We start from the raw sequence: 19,247 nt of genomic DNA, 5'->3' as shown, positions 1-19,247 counted from the left end.
CAATCAGTAATACGATTCACCCATATCGAGACAGTAACCCTTTGTAGGTAGGTGAGAGGGCTACTGACCAAAGTGGCCGTGAATTGTTATAATTTCCGCCAGTGTACATTCTGCCTCTACGCTTGTTTCCCACTAAGCCCCTCCCCCATCTCTCTTTATCTCTCTTTATCTTTTCCTTATCGTTTTTTTTCTCTGACTGCATTGCAACGTAAATAGTATTTATATCAAAAATAATAAAAAAAATAAATAAAAAAAATTAGTTAAAGGCCGTAAAGTATAGTAATTTACGCTCAGTGGCTCACAACCTCAACAAGGTAAACAGTTGTCCAGCTATTATGGCATAGGACTGGTTAACCACTACATGTAGCTATTCCGCAATCCGTGCCCACTACTGACTGGATCGGGTGAGCGCAGGCACCGACACAAGGTCCAAGCTGGAATACGAGATAGGAGTTAGAAAAAAAAAATGCAAACCTATGCATACATTTGTGTATTTTCCTTTTGAAGTTGGCTAGACCAGTAGCCATGCAAGTGTGCTTGTTGCTCACCCCAATCCGCATCACTCCTCAATGCATTTATCCCCACCTGACTCCCCACACCAACCATCAATTGAATGTTTGTTGATATTGTTGCATTTTAGTTGTTGCCAATTCAGTACACATACATACACAGACACATAAACGAATACATGTGTACGCCCCTAAATGGGCAAATATACACATACATAAACAGATACATATACACATATAGACATACATCCACAGACGCACTCGCACTCTCATGATAGGGAGAGAATGCATCTTACAGAAGATTATGATTTATTTTATTTATTCATTCCTTCACTAAGGGGAATCCACTATATTTATTCTCTCTATAGATAAAATGCAAAAATAGGGGGGCGGGGCTTGGGAGCAGAGCTGAACGGACGCCATCTCCATCAGCTCCCGACCTCGCAACGATTAACCTGTGAATATCACGAGCATCTCAACCCAATCGAAGACATTAAACCCACTCCGAGTATTGGGAAGCCGAGAGGAGTCGACTAATGCCCTTCTTTCACCAAACAAAGCCGGGAAAGTTGAAACAAAAACACCGGGCCTACCTCACACCCACGAGATACAGCCTGGAGACTCTCCTAGACAACATCGAGACTCAATACCACCCGGACTCGGAGGAGACTGTCACCGCAACACACAGCAGCCCCACTGCAACCATGGGGCGCCGCACACAGAAACAGCACCCGGCATCGGCAGCAGACCAGCCAAACATCGGGGAGATGCTGCAACGACAAGCACCCTCCAAAATGGCCACCACGAGAACCTGCACAGAAGGCCCACCGCCTGCACTACCGGCGATAGCTCACTCACTGGAGCTAAGGCCTGAGGACACGCGACCCAACTCACCCCTGGCTTGCACAGAGCTGAGCGACAACACCTTCGCTACAAAACAAGACCTGCAAAAATGGATGCAGGAGATTCAATCCTTGCTGGCCACGGATATTGGTACTCTAAAGACAGATGTACGTCAAACCGCGGAGCGGGTGAGTGCCATGGAAGGGGACATACAATCACTAACCAGGGGGGCATCAAATCTCACTGAAGCCCTGCAATCCCTGCAGACACCCCACCAAGCACTAGCGACACAGGTGGCCACCCAGGAGGACCGCCTGCGTCGCAATCATATTAAGCTTAGGGGAGTGCCGAAAGGAATCACCTCAGAGGAGTTGCCCCACTTTGTAAGAAGGCTTTTAACCACTATACTACCACCAGCTATAGCCAGAAAACTCACACTAGAGGGCATATTTCGCCTGCCAGCAGGGAACAACACACCTGCCGCAGAGGCAAGAGACGTTATCCTGAAATGTGCCACGACACAAGATAAAGCAGCAATAATGGCAGCAATCAGAGGCAAGACTCCCCTACCATTCGAAAATTCCAACCTGTTTTTTTTCCAAGACCTAACTCGAGCGACACTGCACTGGCGAAGATCGATAAAGCACCTAACAAGCTGCCTGAGAACTGCGGGTATACAGTACAGATGGGGCATGCCGCGGACTCTGCTGATTACACACAATGGAACTATCCACAGAGCCACATCGGAGACAGACATACTTGCAGTCCTCACACTTCTGGGACTATCGGACGCTCTCCAGACAATCGCCCAGACAGGAACATCCCGGATGGGAGATCCAGCCACCACAAGACCATTTACCCCCCGAGCCCCAAGCACAGACTCGGAGACCTGACAATGCCTGCAAGCGAAACTAGCCAACCCGGCTAAACCGGACTCTATCATACCTGCCTACAGAACTGTTATTCTTTTAGTATAGCTGTTTTGTTATTTCGTTATAACCGTTATAACTTTTGTTCTTCATCCACATGGTACACACACACCCGGTGACGATCACACAACACCTCACTCCCAACAAGCTCCCAACAAGCTCCCTACACCCCCCCCCCCCACTCCCCCGTAGCCCCCCTAGGTTAGGGGCTTCCACTATCGTGGTAACAGCCGTGACCTCACACTAACGTTCCACCACAGCCGACCAGCACATAAAGGGCGATAAAACCACTGGTAGACTACCCTTGACTACTCATGAACACCAGAAACTAGTGCACTTACACATAGCAATAGGTAGCCTCACCAATGGTACAAATTTGTGACTCTAACTACAACGAGCAGAAATAAGGGCTAACACTATTCCATGAAGGGCTATAAACCCAGGAACATATGTAAGCACTAATATCCGCAATTATTACGCAACATGTATAAAAAGAAAAATATGTGCTGATCAACTTGACTAAATACTGTGAAATGCATACTCTTATAAACTAAATTGCTTTATCTCCTGTATATGTCAATATAATGCATGAAACCTAATAATGCACAAACAAAATAAAGAATTAAAAAAAAAAAAAAAAAGCAAACATAACGGGTCACACAACATGCACTCAATATGTACAAGAAACCGCTACATGCATGAGAATAGGGTTATGCACTAGAATACACAGTGATTTCTGCTATAGACGGAGAGATTGGAAAATAAACAGAGATTTCAGCTATGCACGGAGAGATCTTAATGTTCATTAATGACGAGATACATGTTTCTTCCTTTTGACCTTTCAGTGGATTCCTCTGATGCAGCATGGAAGGCTGCGCACTGGTCCCTTCGCACTTCCTGTGTCCGTGGAAAAACCTCCCCCCAGTTATTCAGTGCTGACCCCTGATGTGAGTATACCACGCTGGGGAAGGGGCTATGATACTTACCAGATCTGCAGATAACCTGCATTCCTCACTGGCAGAGTCAGACTTAAAGTTTATTTATATTGTTAAAAGGGCGCAGCGCTTGCAAAATGCTAACCTTGCTTCCTGTCTCGCCTTTAGTCATTTGCATTTGGAGCACTCCTCGTTCACAGGACCATGGGTTGTCATTCCTTAAATATATGGCAGTAAAACTTTTAATAGTATAATAAATCTTTGTATTTGTTAATTTGCGGGATGAACATGCAGGAGATTTTAGTCTGTAGATTTACATTTTAGTAATATCATAGCAGTGTTTGTTCTGCTTCAAATTTTGACACCGTTAAATTTCATGACAGAAACTTTGTCACTTCCAAACTGCTGTGTTTTCTTTCATCCTCATTTACATCTTTTTACTAATTAAATATGTCTCATCTCACTCCATCCTCTCTGGCAGCATCCCCTATCCATCCTCTGTGCAAACCCTGACCAAACTGTCACCCACACATCTTCTCTATAGCTCCCCATTCTAATGGAATGATCTATTCTCATCAGACACACCTTTGGGCTTCAGTCCTTTTAAGGAAGCCTCTCCATCTAATTCCTCTACCTATAGCCAAGTACCCTGTCACACCTCACACTGTAGTGTTTCCATAGGGTATTCATAAATCTGTTGTTATACCCCATTCCTAGTTGAACTAAAAACTCCTATGCATTTGAACAGAAAGGGCAGACGTGTCCTCTTCTGTCATATATCAGGACCTCCTCCCCACAGGCCCATAGTCTTCTGGCTTTGTGAATTGTCAAAAGATTAGAGGTGAATGTAAAATTTTAAGCCAAAACAGGGGAATTGAAAACCTAGTTGTCTTGGACAATTGTTCCAGTTCCGCTTTTGTTTGCCAGAAATGTGAAATCATCTTTGAATTCCTGACATTTTACACTTCATTGAATTTTGTAAATAGTGGTTTTCTTGCTATGAACTCTGTCATACACTCCCCAAATACTTCCAGCTGATACAAATGCGGGAGAGGTGCATGAGAAAAGCAGAATTTGGTCCTAAATCTTTGAAATGTAACCCTTTTAAATTGTAGATCTTTTCCAAAGATCACCTACAACGAGCAAAACAAAACCTCCATCATGAGTGAAATACTGCTTTAATCCCCAAGTCCAATAATCGAAACAGTATACAGAATAAATCTGAAATATCCCAAGATTTTCTCAAACTGTTATTTAACGGAGGTGTGACTTGTCAGAAATTGAAAGTAGAGTAAAGTGAATTTCAAATTCTAAGCCAAAATGCTGAATTGGAAAACCTCTGTAACTTGGTTATGTTTCCAGCTTAGCTATTTCACTCTAAAATTTGACGAGAAGTCAAACCTTAATGAGTAGCATTGTATGTTTTCCTGCAGCAAAATTACCTGTACAATAAAGTCTCCAATTTGTTTATTTTGTAATTGTAAACATATAACAAAAAAATGTATTTTTGTACTTTTCTCCCCTTTTCTTTTACTCATTCCTCCTTGCCTCCACTCGTTTTTTACGTGTATAATTTTACATCAAGTTGTTTATTTTTTTACTGCCAGGTTCAGCTTCCTGGAATGAAATGGGTGGATAACCACAAACCAGTTTTCACGGTGGACCTTGTGGCTGCTTCCTCTGTCCACACACAGGTCAAGTACATTGTGGCCTTTTAACCTCCTAACGACCATTGCTATAACCGTCTGCTTTTAGGAGACACAAAACAAGCCTGCTTGGATTTGTTCCGTAGGTACCACACAAGCCATTTAATTGCAATCTTTCTGATGTAGAAATACAACAGATGGATTGCAGCTCCCTGGATGACATTCTGTGCAGCAATATTTTAGGAGAAAAAAAATGAAACTTTGCAGGTTGAGGAATAAAGAACTTAACAAATGATCATTTTTAGTGATGGAAAATTCAGAATAAAATCTTGTGCGCTGTAAGCTAACCTACTCATTTCACTAAACATGCAGGTGCTGTAGATTACATGATAGTCTGCCATCTGCTGGTCAGAGTCTTCATTGCACTTTGCAGTTTTCTGTTTTTAATCCGGTGTATTTTTTGCCGTTACATCCCATACCCGTGAGGCAGGTCAAGATCTGGCAACTATGTGGGTTTATGTGTGTGAGCACATTAAAACATATCCCTACCGTAACCAGTATTTACATTAACTAGCTGCATACTGGTATGTTTGTTTGACACATGCATACACAGTCAGGACTCGTCACACTATGTTACTGTTAGTACAATAAATACGGTATTAGAATGATCCGAAATACAAATTTATTTTGCATTTATATAAATGGATCTCAAAATAGTTTTGCGTGCACTATTCTCATGATTGAGTTTATCTCTATATAAGAATCCATCCTGAAGTTCTATTTCCTGTTATCTCTGTAGGACCCTCACTTGGACAAGTTCTTCACTCTTGTCCAGGTTATGGAGGAGCAGAGCTTCCCCTTTAGACTGAAAGATGCCATCATTACAGAAAACAATGTGGAATCAGAGCTCCGTAGTAGTATGGGCAACCTGCGTCTTGCTGCGCTCGGGCCTGCTGTCTGCTTCTGCCACCAACTGCTGGACAAACTCATACTTCTCATTGTCCGCCCCCCAATCATCGGGGGACAGATTGGTTAGTAGAAGCCCCTGTTTTCTATCTCTTTCTCATCCCTTCCTCTGTCCCTTTTACTCTCATATAGTGTTCCTCTCCCTCATTTACAATGCAGGACCTAGCTTCACAATTGTCATGTTCTCTTTTTGATTGCAGTAAACCTAGGCCGTGCAGCCTTTGAAGTAATCGCCCTGCTGGTGAGCCAGATTCACCGTACCCTTGAAGGAGCTCAGGACCAGCATGGCAGGAATGGGCTCCTGGCATCGTACCTACATTTTGCCTTCCATTTACCCAGTGATATGCCTGCACAATTGCACAGCTGTGAGTGTATGCTCTGCCAGTACCTGCTCGTTAATGCATGTTTGACTGCAGAGGTGGGAGTGTGTGCTTTGAGAGTACGTGCACAGTTGTGAGTGTTTACTAGGTATCTGTGCAGAGTTAAGCGCATGCTGAGAAGTGAATCAATTTTATGAGATCCTGCACAAACCATCTCAAAATACAATGATGCATGTAAATTCTCAAACTGCGGTCTGCATCCTACTGTATTTAGTGATTTTTGTCACTAAAAACTACTTTACTTTAATCAGTAACACATACAAACTTATTTATTTCTATTTTACACTATATATAGTGTTGTTTATGTTTTGCGTTTATTATTTTACTGTATATATAATGTTGCAAAAAATATAAAGTACTAATAATAATCTAATCTATTGAGCTGTGCAATTGACAATGAGCTAGAGTCCAGTGGTCCCCAACCCAGTCCTCATGGTCCACCAACAGTCCAGGATTTATGTACTTTCTTTTTTTATTTAAATAAAGATACTGACAAAACCTGGACAATGTCTTAATCCTGTTGATTAAAGTGAAGTCCTTTTTTTTATGACACATTTACTGTTGTTTGTCAACAGCAAATGCAGAGAGTGTGTTTTGCTTGTTTAATTGCTGTATGTTTTGGATAGATAATCTCAGTCATTGATGTATTTTAAGCCCAGCATGTCTTTAAGCCACTCACTACTTTTCGCCTTTTCCTTCGACAGCTCATCCTGGTTCCACGGCCACGTCTGCTGTGCACTCTGCCACGCTCTCCCGTGCTACTGGCCGCCCCAGTAGCCTTAACCTTGCTCGCTGTAGGAGCATCAGCAACAGTAACCCTGATCTAACGAGCACTCCAGATTCCACGGACGATGAGGAGGTCCAGAAAATTATGGGGGGCAAGGTATTAACAAGTCATTTATCAATATCTCCACATCATCTGGATTTGGGATCTTGCTAGTGGAGGGAAAGTAGTACCTCGGATTTTGGCCTGTTATTTCAACGATTCTCTCTTCCCCCCCTTCCCCCACCTTATTCTTCTAATCTTGCCCTCCTTTTATTTTATATGCATTTCTTGTGGTTTTCTTTCTCTCTTTATTCAACTACACCTTCCTTTTTTATTTTCCTTAAAATCTCTTTGAAACTTCATCTTGTTCCATTTTTTTTCTTTGCACCTCCTGTTTCACTTTGTCTATGTAACCTCTATCTTCTGTCCAATTTCCCACCCAAATTCCCCATGCATGGTTTCTGCATTCTACTTCTTTTTAATATTGTCTTCTTCAACATTGTACTTTCCTAAACTCTTCTTCTACCTCTTTTGTATCTTTGTTTTCACTTTTCGGCTTTTACTTTCTTTTGTGGTCTCTCTTCCACTCTTTCCTTTCCTCTCTTGTTGACTCTGAGACCTTTTCTTCTTTTCGTGTATCTTCCTCGGGCCTCCCCTTCTCTTTCTTGCAGGGTATCGATCGCTCGCACTCTTGGGTGAATTCTGCTTATTGCCCAGGGGGTCCAAAATCTGTGCAACGCCGGACCCAGCCCAGCTCCAACACTGAGCTCCGACAGGTGGCACATCCCAACTATCCATCCTCACCCTTTTTCTTCCATGCATGTGCCATCATTTTCTTGCATGCCCTGTGCTTTAATCCATCTCATCCATAGATGTGTTGTGCTATCATATATTGTTATGTTTCCATATTATCTTAACTGCCATCACTATGTAATATCATATTTGATATACTCGTCGCTGCTAGTGTGATTTTACAATTATAATGACAATGTCTTCTCCATCTGTACGGTGGTTTTACAGTACATTTCGTTTTTGGGCAGGGGGTGTATAGAATAAGTGACCATGTTGGATGTAATTTATATCAGAGACTTATTTAATTCCCCTGTTCAACCGGTCACATACTAACATTTCTGTAAGACGTCTTCACCATCTTTTATAGGAAGTTACAATCACTACCCTGGGCTTCAGTTGCATAAGTTCTGATATCTCTAATAAAACAGTCAAAGTCATGAATTTGTTAGATTTCTGACATGGGGCAAGTGGGCATGAATCATAAGCTTATAAGTGAGACCTATGACACTGTGTTCTAAACAACCTCGAGCTGTCCTTTAATTAGACAAATCGAACTTCAAGTTACTCACTCCTATTTCCGCCCTTCCACGCTGCTGCCGGCCACTGAATTTGGATTTGGTGGATTTATGACAAGTGAACGGACCTCACTGCTGGAGTGGTCATGGCAGAAGATTTTTTTTTTTCTCATTTTATATTTATTCATTATTTTGGTAATGAGTAATAGTAGTTTTACAGCAGTAGATGGAATGTAATAACCATTATAAATCTCTGAGATCTATAAATGAATAAGACAATGTTAATAGAGGGGGATTGCTCCTCTTTAATGGTGGATATTGTTTAATACGTGTATTATGCACTGCTTGAGTTTAAAGGTAGGTTGTAGACAATTCATATGGTACCTTTATCACTCCTTTTTATCATCTCTCTGCTTCCCTTCTCTCTCCCCTCGTATCTCATTATCTCCTTATCACATTAAACTCCATTTCTGACGCACTTATCTCATTTTTCATCCACATCACCCTTCCTGCCATCCTCCCTATATAGGCTTACGAGCGGAGCCCTAACCGCACATCCTGCTTCTTGGAGGGCGGATCCATCACTGCCCAACCACGTCCAACAGCCAAAAAGGTACAGTTTGGTGGTTGAGTCATTGACAGGACAGCGGCAGGGCTTGTGAAATGGCCGGCTGAGAATTTGAGTATTGTAGTTACCCAACAGCTGGACAGTCAAGGTTGAACAGTTATGTTATAGAACGTAGAGTGATGAGAACATATTGTACACATATAGGTTCTTACACAAAATAAAATAATAATGTGCATTACATAAGGTTCTGAATATACACTGTTATGTTTCCTATTGGTTTGTCTGGGACTTATTACACCTGCTTAATATAAAGGGCCTCTGCCTAGTCCCATTTGATAAATGTGTTGTTTGATTATAATGCCAATATAATAATAATAAAGATGATATTGTCTTCCTGTAAGGTTAGATTATCCCCCCCCCATGCCATACTAGAATCCATCCGCTAATTAACCATGATACATCTGCATCTAACAGCCTTTCTAATGTCTTTTCCATATCACGCATAACTCTTAATTGCTGTTATATGTTATTGCAAATTCAGCTACTATAAAATTATATGGGAGAGACTGGACGAGGCAATGTTCATCAGAACAGGATAGTGAGACTTGACGGGGGACAGGAAAAGCAGGGGTCAGAAAGGGCAATGTTCATCAGACACGAGTTATTCGAGGGTAAGAGTGACAGGGGAGAAGATGGGGGCAATGTCCATCAGACCTAAGTGTAAGAAGGACAGTGGGTAGGAGGGGGCAATGTCCATCAGACCCGAGTGTAAGCGGGACAGTGGGTAGGAGGGGCAATGTTCATCAGACACGAGTGTAAGAGGGACAGTGGGTAGGAGGGGCAATGTTCATCAGACACGAGTGGTAAGAGTGAGACAGGAGGGCTACTATCTATGAAGCTATCCCACCAGGGTGACAACTCAGAGGATGCCAAATTTACCTTACCCATGGTAACATGGGAAATAACTGAGCGTCCACTATCAGGGTGAGACAGCCAGTGGTAGGCTATTACGCAAATCCCACCTCAAGAACAGTTTATGTCCAACTCACCAAATGGTGATACAGACGCAAATTATCTATATTTATCCGCACTGATACAGATAGATGGGAGGACTACAGTGATAGTTGCACTGACTTCGCATTTCAGTATCAATCACTGCTCACTTTAGGTTTTGTGTTGATCAATAATACGTGTTTTCCTCTGCAGCTCTTACATGAGGAATTGGCTTTGCAGTGGGTGGTGAGTGGCAGTGCTGTGCGTGAGGCAGCTTTAAGTCAGGCTTGGTTCTTCTTTCAGCTCATGGTAAGTCACTGGGTGGTCCAAACCCTCTTCAATGGCTGCTTTTTTATCATGGTACTGCTGGGAAAGAGTGCATCAAATGAACCAACATGCATTTGTAATCTGTATTATAATATTGTTGTTAGTCTGAATATTGGAATAAAAGTGTATCTGCATTTCTTCTTCTTTCTTTAACCGTGCAGACCAAGAGTATGACTCTTCACCTTCACAACTCTGAAAGATTGGACGCCCCTCGAAAACAGAGATTTCCAGAACGGTTTGTTGACGACATCCTGGCTCTTGTGACCAATATTTGCACAGACATCACCAGTAGATATCTCAAGGTTGGTCCCCAGCTTTTTCTTCAGGGGTTAATTTTGTGAAAAACTTTGGTCTGGAATTAAACATGAATTATTATGAACATTAAGAGTAATGTATCTTATCTCAGTCTATTAGAACCCAGCGCAGGCTGCATTTTCTATTCTAATGACTAGTGAATAGATCCAGCTGTCTGTTTACATGCTTTATTTTGCTGTGCTTAATTTCACATTTCTTTTTTTGACTTTCTCTTTCTTGATCCTTTTTTTCAGGATGGAGAGTTAGTTGAGCGTTTAAACAGCAGCCTTGCCTTCTTCCTAAACGATCTCTTGTCCCTGGTGGATAGACATTTTGTTTTCAATCTCATCAGAACTTATTACAAACAGGTAATGTTCTCTCCACGGAATACAACTCAGCAATGTGCTTCAGTCATATAGTCTGTGACATACACAAAATGAGGAGAAGCACTTTTTAGATTTTAATACTTATTGTACTTATCCCTTATATTAAACAAATATGTATTTCTGGGGTGTGAAAAATAGAATGCACACCTCCCAGCATTAGGAAGAATGGAGGCAGGTAGAGAGCCTACCCAATAAGGAGACATGTCAGGCTGCCATGCATGCAGACTGACAGAAAGGTCCTCTAGCTAGCCCAATTCTGAGAGCTCATTATGATCACTGCCCATGGTTTTAGTGCCCTTGGTGACCATGGTTTTAGTGCCCTTGGTGACCATGGTCTTAGTGCACCTGGTGACCATGGTCTTAGTGCCCCTTCCCTCCCCCAAATTAATGCAGTGCCTCCTCCCTCCTTCCCAATTTAATACAATGGCCCCCTCCCTCCCCCAAATTAATACAGTGCCCTCTCCCTCACTCAAATTAATACACTGACCCCCTCCCTCACCCAAATTAATACAGTGCCCCCTCCCTCACTCCTCCAAATTAATACAGTGCCCCCTCCCTCACTCAAACTAATACACTGCCCACTCCCTCCCCCAAATTAATACAGTGCTCCACCCCCCTCTCAATTTAACACACTACACAGGAAGGTCCCCCAAGTCCCTCTTCTCCTACCTTAAGATGACCTGCCCTGTCCTCCACTTCCAGCTCTGCTCTTCTCTGCAAGCAGGCCATACGCTCCTCTGGCACTGCGAGCAGGAGGGAAGGGGGAGTGGCTGACACTGCGAGCAGGAGGGAAGGGGGAGTGGCTGGCCTGCTCGACAGACACAGACACAGACACAGACACAGACACAGACACTCTGCACTCTTGTGGCCCTGGGAGAGGAGACAAGAATCAGACAGGAAATATCTTTCCTGTCTTGTGGCTGGTTGCAGCCACAGCACAAAGCGGCCACAAGGTTTACATTATATTACAAATGAATGGGTTATGCAGCCAATAACACAAATATAATTTGGGTCCCTGAAAAAAAGGCAGAAAATAATAGAAAATTTAGTCTAACCATAATCTGACAGCAAAAGATGGTCACCCCTTGTATGTTTTGTTTAGAGATGCAAAAATATCAGGCTTTTATTCCATTCTCTACAGATAAATAATAAGTTGGGGAAGGCGCAGAATGCAAACGTACTCATCTCACTGCGTATGGATCTAATCCGCATTGTATGCTCCCATGAACACTATGTAGCACTGAACCTACCGTGTGGCAGCCTCTCACCTCCTAGTTCACCGTCTCCCTCCATTTCTTCCACTGCTTCACAGGTACAGTGAAATAAACATGGACACAGACAGGGAGAGCTATGGGACATGGAGTCTGTTCATCTAATCATTGTGTGACACAGACAGGAGGGAGCTATGGGACATGGAATCTGTTCATCCAATCATTGTGTGACACAGACAGGGGGAGCTATTGAACAGAGTCTTTTCCTTCTTGACCATAATGCATTGTTTCTTCTCGCACATTCCGTTAAGGGTTCCGTGTTCTCCAGCCCAGCCCAAGACAGGACAATCACTAATATGTTCGAGCTGTCTGTCCCATTCAGGCAACAGCATTTTCTGTCTGGTCTGGTGTTGACCGAGTTGGCCATGATATTGGAGCCAGATGTGGAAGGGTAAGAGCTCCAAAATATTTTCCTGCTCGATTACGCTCAGCGCACTCCTCATGAAGAGCTTGTTAACTCGTGTCAAAGTATCTCCCATATCTTCTCTTTATCCATGCCTTCTCTGCTTTTCCTTTGTCCTGGTCCATTGCAGCGTATTCTTCCTCCAGAAGAAGTCTATCAGCACATTACACAACCTCCTGTGCAGTCATGACACTGACCCCCGATATTCCAAGCCAGTCGTCAAAGAGCGTGTCGCCCGGCTTTACCTTCCATTGATTGGAGTAGTCTTGGAAACCCTTTCTCAGCTGTATGACTTCACAGGTGAGTCAGCCTATTAAGTGACAGATCAGCCATTTGTATGATAAATGTAAACAAAGTGACTATGTTGTAGGTAAGCCATACGCAAGAATGATATCTAAGTTAGTAGATACAGCTTGTATTGACAGAAGGTCTCAGTGATTGTTAAAGGCTTACATTTAAAATGCCGCCTAAGGTTGGACACAGGATCATAGGAAATTGTGTTAATTCTTGAGGCTCCCACATATAACTGTCATGTACCCCACAAATTATCAGGGGCAAGTCATCACCCACTTCTGTGGACAGGAACATATCGTAATCTCTACTGAATTTTCTGAGAGTCAGACAACTACTTAGGAAAGAAATGGAATCCAGCGAAATACAAGGTTTGGGCTACTAGGGGCAACCAATATAGACACGTGACCTTTTATCCTTAGAACAGGGTAACCACGTGGACAGGAGCTCATGTCTCTATAACAAAACTAAAGGTATTGATTCATATATTAGCTCTAGTTGTGACTCTGTAGCCACTATGAAACCCTCCTACTAATTTCGGGACTGCTGTTATGGCTAATCAACTTTACTGTGGAACACACAGGGTTTTATGCGAACATAGGACAGATGTTACGGAATATAAGTCCTGATATCCTCTCTTTGTCTCCCAGCTGAACCCCATTCACAAAGAGTACGGCACGCATCGGCCATAGCGGACGAAGTAGACGCAGATGGAACCTTCATCAGTCCTGCTGTTGCCAATGCTATTGCTGGATCTCCTTTACCGGTCGTGCATAAAACATGCAGCTTCCCTCTGCCGTCTCCGGTGAGTTACAGCACATTTCCATTTCAATTAACATCTACTCTACTCAAGCTTATTTTTGTATAACGAGCGAAAGAGTGTAATGAAGGGAAATACACCATTATCTCCACTGTTTCCAAAGAAATTCACATTATTACATAAAGAACATTTTCATCTGGTGGGCTTCTTCTATTTGAGTAATACATAGTCTTATGGCAGCAGGAGGTTCTGTTAGAGGGATCGGGTATTTCTACTGTATTTCTACTGTACCCACACCTTTTCTGTGTTGGATGTATTTCGATATGAGTGTTCTATAGATATTTTCATACATTTAATTGTTTAATGGTGATAACTTCAGAAATTAGGTTTTAGTTTTTTGTTTTTTTATCGGAGTTCCAGTGGATAGCTATAAGCTATGTTATGTAATGGTTTAATTATTATGTGATATGTAAGCTGACTTGATAAATAATTTAGATTCATTGGAAGCAGAAAAAAGAAGGTTTCAGGTGAGAAGAAAACAGTAGACATCACGTGTACAATGGATCAAAGAAAGAACCCGTTGATTGTTTTAATTTTTGTCATTGCAGTATTCCTAGCTCAAGTGTAGGAAGTCTATAGTCTGAGGTTATTTGATCATTAGTAGGAGAATTACTGTTCTTGCTTGAAATGTGAGGCTGTCTCTAAACTCTTGAAGTGTTCTCATTATATATGCATGGATTTAATCAACATCCCGTTCGGGTCATTGGGACTACATATCATTATTCTGTTTCTCTGCCACTAGCCGGTCCGTGCAGGTAATGCTCTCTCGGCGGAGTCCAGTCGCAATCTGTTAGTATGTGCGTTGTGGGTCTTAAAGAATGCCGAACAAGACGTTCTACAGCGCTGGTTCTCTGGACTCTCCGTCCTGCAGCTCACACGGCTCCTAGAACTCTTAAGCCTCTGTGTGTCCTGCTTCCAGTACAAGGTGAGGACTCACATAGTTTCAATCAGTGTTGCTCACTGTTGCGACTGTGATCCACTACTGTAAAACAATAACACTAATCCCCTACTTGTTATAATGTGCACATATTCTATCCATCAGTAATTTCTCTCTCTCTCTCTCTCACTTGCTGTTCTTTTGTTAGGGCACCAAGGCATTTGAACGAATAAACAGCATGACATTTAAAAAGTCTCTGGATATGAAGGCACGGCTGGAGGAAGCCATACTTGGAACAATAGGAGCCCGTCAAGACATGGTGAAACGCAGTCGAGGTGAGAATCTCTCCTTCGTTGCTTTACACTAAATCACCATTACATGAGGTTTCCTCAGTGGCATTGGTCAAACATGTAGCTTCCAACATAAATTCACCCTGCCTTCTGAATTATTCAGCAATGCAGTATATAGAAAATACTCCCTGATTGACAAGCCCGGACTTTGATTTAGGTTAGTCACAGAGAAAAACCTCTCAAGGACATGTCTGCTTACATGATGGCATCTGGAAGGTAATATATTTACCCGAACCTCTCTCTCTTCTGTGCCGTCATCTTTTACTTGTTACTGCTGGAGGCTTTGTCTGCCAAGTGCCTTATTAATATACTTTATTGCAAAGATCGTTGTAGGAACCAAACTCATTCCCTTTAGCAGCCACCGGTTCTCTGGAGCAGGATCAGCAATCCCACCACGTCAAGTCAAAAAAGAAATATCCAGGCACTCAAGTGTGAAAGCCGCAGGCAGATTTTAAAAAAGAGCAGCAACGTTTCGACCTTCATAGGAGTCTTTGTCAAGCTAACACCAGAAACCAAACATAAGTGTATATATAGCAAAATATACCACATGAAATTAAACAATAATTCACTTGTGCAAATTATTAACACAAATTGATAAATACAAAACAATACAAATCATGCATAATATCTCTATAGATCCACCAAATTAGGTAATCCATAACTTACCCCTATGTGCCGCGAAGGAGGAGGGACCACCACAAGGAAAGTAAAAATAGATAAAATAAATTAATAAAAGGTTTGCATATTGTAAACGCTAGTATGAGCGCAGAAAGATAATTTCCGGTAAGTTGGAACGCCCCTTCTACGAATACAAACGAGTGCCAATTCAAATGTCTGTTCTTGCGTCCAAATGCACAAACAGACAAGCGCATGAACGGGCTATGGGCCAATAGGAAAGACTGACCGTTCGTGCGCTACAAAAGACAAAAGGCTCCCCACAAAGAAGCCGCACAGGCGCACGAACGGTAAATTCGTGCGCATGCACGGCAGCTCCACTGGAAGCTGCACGTACGCCAAAACACACCAACGGCCACCCCAGGAATGACACGAAAGTGCGCACAAACAAAGAACCGATCCAAAAATTAATATACATTAAAGGAACACTATAGTCACCTAAATTACTTTAGCTAAATAAAGCAGATTTAGTGTATAGATCATTCCCCTGCAATTTCACTGCTCAATTCACTGTCATTTAGGAGTTAAATCACGTTGTTTCTGTTTATGCAGCCCTAGCCACACCTCCCCTGGCTATGATTGACAGAGCCTGCATGAAAAAAAAACTGGTTTCACTTTCTATCAGATGTAATTTACCATAAATTGTATCTCAATCTCTAAATTGAACTTTAATCACATACAGGAGGCCCTTGCAGGGTCTAGCAAGCTATTAACATGGCAGGGGATAAGAAAATCTTAATTAAACAGAACTTGCAATAAAGAAAGCCTAAATAGGGCTCTCTTTACAGGAAGTGTTTATGGAAGGCTGTGCAAGTCACATGCAGGGAGGTGTGACTAGGGTTCATAAACAAAGGGATTTAAGTCCTAAATGGCAGAGGATTGAGCAGTGAGGCTGCAGGGGCATGTTCTATACACCAAAACTGCGTCATTAAGCTAAAGTTGTTCAGGTGACTATAGTGTCCCTTTAAATACAAATCCATATAAGAGTGAAAACAAGAAAAAAAACTAAAGAAAGTAATCAATATAGGAAAAAGAAAATAAAAATAAAAGAAATAAAATATTAACATAGTAAAATAGAAAATAAAAAACAAGTAATAAATATTAAAAAATAACAAATAAAAAACGAGTGATAAAAAATAATAATAAAGAAAACTAAAAAAATATATAATAAGTAAATAATAAAATAATGAAAAAATAATAAAAAAAAGAGAAATAAAAATGAAAAATAAATAGATAAAAATAAGAAATAAAAGAAGTCAATCTCCCACCAAGGCACAAAGGGGGGGGGGGGGGAGGGATGGGGGTACAATAAACAGTACATAATATTTACATGTATAATCAATGGAATAAATAATTCTACAGTACATTATAAACATCAATAACATTCAATAGTTAGAAAAAAATAGTTATCAAAAGATAAGGGACAATCAATAACATAGTCATTAAAAGCCACAATATCTGTATCTATAAAAAACATAATATGAATAAAGTGTGGAGTTCATTAATGTGTGCATAAGTCGCATTACAAGATAGTGAATAATTTATGAGTAAACAATATCGCTAAGTAAAGATGAAGTCCACATACTAAAGTGCAAGTGCAAAAAAATATCATAATACAGTTTACATAATACACAAGATTAAATAAAGTGCATATATGGGTATAATGTGTATAAAGGGACCAAGTGTAAGAATAGTCAAATATATTAAAAACTGTAAAAAAAAAAAAAAAAAAAAAAAAAGTGTTATATAAAGTGTCTTATGTTTATCTATAAAGTGTATTAAAACTATCACTATCATTACAAATAATTAAATACTTATAGTGTAAAAAGAAAAAATCTTGTATTGTGTCCAAGTCAGAGTGGTCCCAAAATAGATCCAGAATACTCAAAACAAAAGATTAGGGTGAAAGAAAAACCAGCACCAAATTTTGACCCGGAAACTTGTAAAATACAGAACAGATATAGATTAGGCTACATATAGCCGATTATCATAAAAACAATAAAAGAAACCATTAATTAAACAAGCAAAGACAAATCATATTCATAATTTAAACCTTTAGGATCTAGAGTATCCAGTTCCCGAATCCAATAAGCTTCACGTAATAATAATCTCTTATTCCTATCACCGTTCCTTGGTGATTCCAAAACCTGTTCTAAAATCTGGAACCTTAATTGAGAAACACCATGTCCAGCTTCCAAAAAGTGCGCAGGAAGAGGTAAATCAGTTAGTCCAGTGCGTATTGTGGACTTATGCTTGAAAAACCTAATTTTGAACTTTTGACTGGCTTGTCCCACGTACAAACGACCACATGGGCACTTTAGTGTAGGGATCGACCGATATTGATATTTTAGAGCTGATACCGATAATCTGTGAACTTTCAGGCCGATAGCCGATAACTTGCCGATATTCTGTACATTTACCATTTTGAAAAAACAAACTAATTCTAAAGGTAAAGGCACAAAATATACATGCCACGTGTAGTGGATGAAGTGTGTTTAGACAGGGGAGCTTTGTTTGTTCATGTAGTGTGTGTAGTGGATGCAGTGTGTGTTTGTGTAGTGTGTGTGTGTATATAATGAATGCAGAGTGTGTATAGTGAATGCAGAGTGTGTTTGTGTTGTGTGTATAGTGAATGCAGAGTGTGTTTGTGTAGTGTGTATAGTGAATGCAGAGTGTATTTGTGTAGTGTGTATAGTGAATGTAGTGTGTGTATAGTGAATGCAGAGTGTGTGTTTGTGTAGTGTGTGTATAGTGAATGCAGAGTGTGTGTTTGTGTAGTGTGTGTATAGTGAATGCAGAGTGTGTGTTTGTGTAGTGTGTGTATAGTGAATGCAGAGTGTGTGTTTGTGTAGTGTGTGTATAGTGAATGCAGAGTGTGTGTTTGTGTAGTGTGTGTATAGTGAATGCAGAATGTGTGTTTGTATAGTGAGTGCAGTGTGTTTGTGTAGTGTGTGTAGTGAATGCAGAATGTGTGTTTGTGTAGTGTGTGTATAGTGAATGCAGTGTGTGTGTTTGTATAGTGAGTGCAGTGTGTTTGTGTAGTGTGTGTAGTGAATGCAGAATGTGTGTTTGTGTAGTGTGCAGAGTGTGTGTTTGTGTAGTGTGTGTATAGTGAATGCAGTGTGTGTGTTTGTGTAGTGTGTGTATAGTGAATGCAGTGTGTGTGTTTATTGTGTGTGTATATAATGCAGAGTGTGTGTTTGTGTAGTGTGTATAGTGAATAGAATGTGTGTTTGTGTAGTGTGTGTATAGTGAATGCAGAATGTGTGTTTGTGTAGTGTGTGTATAGTGAATGCAGAACGTGTGTAGTGTGGGTAAAGTGAATGCAGTGTGTGTTTATTGTGTAGTGTGTATAATGCAGTGTGTGTATGTATAATGCAGTGTGTGTGTGCGTGTAGTGTATATAATGGCAGTGTGTGTGTAGTGTGTAAATAATGCAGTGTGTGTTTGTGTAGTGATGTAATTTGTGTAGCATGGGGGGCATTTTTTTATTTTAAATATATTTTTTTAAATGTAAATGTTTTTTGTTTGTTTGTTTGTTTAGTCACCCTTCCCTGGTGGTCCGGTGGCTTGTTAAGTACTGGGGGGGGCCCGCAGGAAGCTGTTTCTTACCTTTCTTGCAGCTCCTCCAGCTTCCTGTGTAAATCTCGCGGCCCTTAGTGCCGCGGTAACCCGTGGCAACGCTCTGCGGCCGCGGGACTTGAGATTTGC

The 19,247-nt window shown here is 41.2% G+C and overlaps 1 protein-coding gene across 1 annotated transcript in view; it reads left to right on the top strand.

Annotated features, from left to right (window-relative positions):
- DOCK6 (dedicator of cytokinesis 6) overlaps positions 1-19,247 on the top strand; it is a 149,799-nt gene that overhangs the window by 96,883 nt on the left and 33,669 nt on the right. The window contains exons 18-33 of the mRNA XM_063446373.1: positions 3,127-3,228; positions 4,824-4,910; positions 5,662-5,893; positions 6,029-6,193; positions 6,913-7,091; positions 7,646-7,750; positions 8,811-8,894; positions 10,056-10,151; positions 10,331-10,471; positions 10,718-10,831; positions 11,991-12,161; positions 12,372-12,511; positions 12,654-12,823; positions 13,465-13,619; positions 14,377-14,559; positions 14,720-14,846. Of these exons, the coding sequence (XP_063302443.1) occupies positions 3,127-3,228; positions 4,824-4,910; positions 5,662-5,893; positions 6,029-6,193; positions 6,913-7,091; positions 7,646-7,750; positions 8,811-8,894; positions 10,056-10,151; positions 10,331-10,471; positions 10,718-10,831; positions 11,991-12,161; positions 12,372-12,511; positions 12,654-12,823; positions 13,465-13,619; positions 14,377-14,559; positions 14,720-14,846 (2,251 nt within the window). The remainder of the gene's footprint in view (positions 1-3,126; positions 3,229-4,823; positions 4,911-5,661; positions 5,894-6,028; positions 6,194-6,912; positions 7,092-7,645; positions 7,751-8,810; positions 8,895-10,055; positions 10,152-10,330; positions 10,472-10,717; positions 10,832-11,990; positions 12,162-12,371; positions 12,512-12,653; positions 12,824-13,464; positions 13,620-14,376; positions 14,560-14,719; positions 14,847-19,247) is intronic.

The sequence above is a fragment of the Pelobates fuscus genome, chromosome 3 (genome assembly GCF_036172605.1).
Source record: "Pelobates fuscus isolate aPelFus1 chromosome 3, aPelFus1.pri, whole genome shotgun sequence".
Classification (NCBI taxonomy): Eukaryota; Metazoa; Chordata; class Amphibia; order Anura; family Pelobatidae; genus Pelobates; species Pelobates fuscus.
Note: the sequence above shows the minus strand (reverse complement) of the source record. Positions and strands in the feature narration are given on the sequence as shown.